Source organism: Neopelma chrysocephalum, unplaced genomic scaffold, assembly GCF_003984885.1.
Source record: "Neopelma chrysocephalum unplaced genomic scaffold, ASM398488v2 Primary Assembly neopelma1_97933, whole genome shotgun sequence".
Classification (NCBI taxonomy): Eukaryota; Metazoa; Chordata; class Aves; order Passeriformes; family Pipridae; genus Neopelma; species Neopelma chrysocephalum.
In genome coordinates, this window is record NW_020926215.1 from 1 (window position 1) to 4,691 (window position 4,691).

The following is a 4,691-nucleotide window of genomic DNA, read 5'->3' on the forward strand; positions in this document are numbered from 1 at the left end:
GCAAAATCACCATTTTGTGTCTTTCCTGCAGGTTACTCGGCTGGTGACGGTCACCATGGACAGCTCACCCTATTTCAAGTTGGTCGGCCCCAATGGTGTGTGCCATCAAGTTCCATCAGGCTCATTTTGCACCATAAACATCCTTTTCATCCCTGAGGGCAGCAAGGTGAGTTTGGAGGAACATTCTCTCTAAAGCCAGGGCGTTTGTTGCACACTGGTTATAGCCCACCCCATGCTGTGAGGTCAGCTCTGGGCTGGGGGGCAGGCAGCCTGGAGCTGGTCACACCTTGGCACAGCATGGTGCTGCCAGTCCCTGCAGTGGTTAAACACCTTGGCACAGCATGGTGCTGCCAGTCTGAAGCTGGTTAAACACCTTGGCACAGCATGGTGCTGCCAGTCCCTGCAGCTGGGCCTAGAGGGCTTTGCTTTCCCTCCATGCCTATTCTTGAACGTTCACAAGGGAAGAGGCACATGGAACAGCAGGGAAATGACAGGGAGGGATGTTGATGTTTAGCTATCTCGAGGCTCACTGGAAGGGGTTTAATTATGGAAAATACCAGAGGAACAAAAAGATCCAGAGAGCTTTATTCTTTCCCATTGGAATGGAGCAAAAATGATGCTTTTTCACATGCTCTGTTCTCCAGCCTTTATTAGTATGAATTAGTGGTCATTTCTGGGGTGGAAGAGGTAAATTCATGCCCACAAAAGGTCATAGAAAACAGCACATTTTCTTCTGCCATGGGGATGTCACTCAATGCCCTGTGCTCTGCCAGTCTCTTTTCCTGAAGGACCATGTCCACGAGCTTGTCTGCAGCTGCGAAGGGGAAAAGTTCACTGTGCCAATCCGGGCCATTGGTGCCCGTCCAGTCTTGGACTTCCCTGCCCAGCTGGACTTCTCGTCGTGTCCAGTCAACCACAGCACCCAGAAGACTCTGCTGGTTCGCAACACCGGGAACCTGGAAGCCTGTTACAGCCTCAGCACTGAGAGGTAAAGCAGCTCTTCTGTCTTAATGCAAAACAACTTTGGGTGATGGCAGAGTTGGGAAAGAGTATCCCAAAGGAAGCAGAGCATCCGAGCTGCTGCACTGCAGCCACAGCTGGAAATGGGCAGGACGTGTGGGGCCTGCTGTTGCTTCTAGTGTTTTAAGCAGGATGCAACCCCTGAGCTTTGTGTCTCCCAGATTTCCTGGGGACTGCTGGAACACGTCAGTAGTTGATCTGCACCCTCCTGAGCACCAACACCTTCTGAAATGGCTGCCTCCCACTGTCACCCAAATAAACCCATTCTCCAGGAGGCCTCAAGCATGTGGCACATCAGGGGGCCCCTCATCAGATGCCCAACATGAGCTGTGTTGTGAACAGCCTGTGCCGTTCCTGTTAGTCAAAGCTGATCTGATTTCCCTTGTCAGCTGAGGGTATCAGTCATCTCTTCTGTTTCAGGAAGAACCTTTGAAAGCCAGTATAAATTTTCAAGCAGATCATTTAATATTTGAATAGAAGCATTTTATTCTAATTAAGTATCCCCCACCTTTCATTCAGATTTCTTTTAAAATACTCTGAAGTTCCCGTGTTTCTGCTTTTTTTTCAGTTTATTTTGTTCTTGGTTAAATTTTTGTCAAACTGTCATTCATTCTTCCTTGGGAACTTTCTTCAAGGTCCTCTCATGCCTGTTGATGTACCATCTGCCCATAGGCATATGCACAGGTGTATAAGAAACAGGAGCAATTCGGGGAATACGTGAAAATGTCAGAGATGCAGGGACTGATTTGCACTTGAGTTCTTAGTCCTGAACTTGGCTGGATCCTCTTCGGAGAATTTGAAAATAGAAAAACACCTTCTTTCTCAGGCATCCCCTGAAGTCAGCGCCAGGAGTCTCATTCCCCATCCAGCCATCTGAGGGCAGGAGTATATGGACATGGGGCAGGAGTAGGAAGGGAACGGGAGGGAAGGTAGTGCTGAAGAGTTGCCAGGGATTCCCCTTAACTAGTAGCTTCTCTGTTCTGGCAAAATTTCTGGCAAAATAATAGGAAAAAAATACTGTGCCTTTCCCACCCCAGGCAATGAACCTCCGAGCCCCAGCAGAGCCCTGCAGCAGTCCTGGCGTCCCCATCGGGGCAGATGCAGGAGCACAGAGAGTAATCCAGCTCTGGGGCTAGGGGGGCCTTGTCTTTCCTCCTCTCTCTCCAAAGTCTCAGGCCCAGCACAAAAACATTGCTGGCCCAAGGCTTCTCCATTAGCCAGTAGTGATGTTCTCACTAGTGATAATGGGCCTGGGTCAGGCCCCTAATTGCAGCCATAGCTCCTTAAGGAGCAGAAAGGGCAGCAATTCCATCAGCTGTCACCACTGACAGGAACAAAGTTCAGCTTGCACACGGCTCCAGTTGTTCTTCTTATTTTTATTTTTTTTTGTGTTGCATTCTCTAATCACCATCAGAATCCCCAGGAAATGTTTTTAAGGTGACAAATTAACCATCAGCAAAGCACTAAATTTTGGTGTCTCAGTGGGGCTGTACAAAGAGCACAAAGCCCAGCAGCCACTGGCCAGAAGCACCTTTCACCTGAGCTATCCCGAAGCATTAAAGCACTGATTTTTGTGTCTGTCAGGCAAGAGCTGTTTACCTGGTGACAAAGGCAAATTGCTCCTGTTAAATCCAAACTGCACCAACACATTTGCCTAATTATTTCCCTTGTTTCTCTGGTGGGCCAAGCAAAGAGTTACCAGGCTGGATGACACTCCAGCTCCTGTGCTGCTCTTAATGGCACTTCATTTAGCTGGGATTGAATCCTTCAGGCTGTAAACGGGACCCTCCTTTTGGCTATTGTTTCCATGTCACTGTATTGCTCCAATTTGCAGTTGCACTCATTCAGAGTTTTCATTGCTCCTTTTCTTTGAGCAGCTTTCATTGAAATGCTGATAAAATGTGCCCTTTCTTGGGCTAAACCAGGATGTTTACAAGGAGAAAAACAACCCCACACAACCACACTGCAAATTAAACTCATTATTCTCTGGTCTTCAAGGAAGACTTTATTCTCCCTGTTGATTCCTAGGCTGTAATCTCACAGGGCAGGTAGTGCCCTGCCGTTTGCATCTCTTGAAGGAGGTTTATAAGGGACCGAAAAAGAGACATTCCTGAGGGAGTCAGTGTCAAGTTGTGCATGCAAATAGCTCTTAACCCTCTCCGTGCTCTTCCCAAACCACTCTCTGATGGGATTGCTGGCAGTCAGACCCTTGAGCCTCCATGCAGAGTATGGGGGAGATGAGTTCATTTTATCCAACAGGATTTTCTGCAGGCTGCATCTCCTCAGAAGAGAGTCAGTAGCTGTTTCTGATGCTGTGTTTTCTGTCTGTCTTCTGCTGACTGTAGTTGCTTTGCTCCTTGCTTGCACAAGTCAGCTGAAGTGAACTAGACTGCAAATATCGTCCCCAAACCTCCCCCAAGAGTCCTGATCTCTCTCTTGGTCTTGCAGCCCTTTCACTGTCAGTCCAGCCACGGGAACCCTCGACATTGGTGAAACCATGCAAGTGACAGTGGAATATCACCCGCGGAAGTCCGGGCATCATTCCGCATCCCTGGCAGTGCACTTCGACATAGTTGGTGAGTGCTGGGCACTGCACGGTGCACTCGCCCTGCACCCTTCAAAATAGCAGAGCCCTTTCTAAGCAGAATAACGTTAGACTTGCTCTGCAAACTACTTGTAGAACTGTTCCTTTCAAAGCCTCCGTGTGTTTCAGTGCTCAGAAGTGAGCAAAGAAGGGGCCAAGACTGAGTCTGTCCCTGTTCTGGATGTGCTGTGTTGCTGTGTGTTAGTCCATCCCTGGGGGGACCCTGGTGTCAGCAGGGTGTTCTCCATCCTGCACCCCCACCACAGTCCTCTACCAACTCCCCACTGTCCCAGCCACCTGAATTCCCCCTCCAGCAGCACCGCCCCGTCCCAGCTTTACCACAAAGAAAAGTGAAAACTAGTTAGTGTTTAGGGGGTTGATAAAGTGGATGCCCTCAAACAGGGATGAGATTTACCTGTGGGTTGCTCTGGTCCTTGTAATTCCATCAGCGAGTGAGCTGAGCAAAGGCTTCTCTTTTACTTTGTTCCAGATGAAGATACCCACACCAGGCTTCTTGGGAAAGCTAAGGACTTCAACGTCGGGATGGACCCGCACTCTTTGGAGCTTGACAAGACTTATCTCTCACTGTCAAGCCACAGAACCATGCTCATCCACAACAGAAGTAACATCACAGCCCGATTCCAGTGGAAGGCTTTCTCTACTGAGGAAGAGGAGCATCATCAGAGGATCAGGTTGGTCTGAAAGACGCGGTGACATAAACTGCCCAAGGGTAAAACTAACATATGGCCTCAGGGGCTGCTTGTGCTTTTGAGCGCTTCAGGGTATTAGGAACAAGCAGGTGTTCCTGCAAAGTTTGCAGGGCAGTCACAGCTCCCAGTAAAGAGCAACAAAGTTGCTGGTTGTTCAGTAGTCAGTTCAGCAGAGGTGCAGTTTGCCCAGAGACAGGGGGACCAACCAGCGGCACATCATGTGGCCCTGTCCTCCATTTTGAAGTGCTGTGGCCCTGTCCTCCATTTTGAAGTGCTGTGGCCTCCACCTTGAACAACGTCAGTGACCTCCAGAGCCACCTAATGAGCACATAATGGGGGACACACAGTAGGCCTGCTGGGAAGCCTGTAACTCCAGA

The 4,691-nt window shown here is 49.2% G+C and overlaps 1 protein-coding gene across 1 annotated transcript; it reads left to right on the top strand.

Moving 5' to 3' along the window:
* Positions 1–39: 39 nt before the first annotated feature.
* On the top strand, positions 40–4,458 carry LOC113962000 (hydrocephalus-inducing protein homolog). The gene is made up of 4 exons (XM_027672801.1): positions 40–166; positions 774–988; positions 3,469–3,596; positions 4,095–4,458. The coding sequence occupies exons 1-4, from the start codon at positions 56–58 to the stop codon at positions 4,304–4,306; spliced, it is 666 nt and encodes a 221-aa protein (XP_027528602.1). The 5' UTR covers positions 40–55; the 3' UTR covers positions 4,307–4,458.
* The last annotated feature ends 233 nt before the right edge of the window (positions 4,459–4,691 follow it).

Bases quoted from the DNA above. Each gene is read 5' to 3' on its own strand.
- LOC113962000 (XM_027672801.1), top strand. From the start codon at position 56: ATGGACAGCTCACCCTATTTCAAGTTGGTCGGCCCCAATGGTGTGTGC. The intron at 989-3,468 runs GTAAAGCAGCTC...TTGGTCTTGCAG, and splicing joins TACAGCCTCAGCACTGAGAG to CCCTTTCACTGTCAGTCCAG. The intron at 3,597-4,094 runs GTGAGTGCTGGG...ACTTTGTTCCAG, and splicing joins AGTGCACTTCGACATAGTTG to ATGAAGATACCCACACCAGG.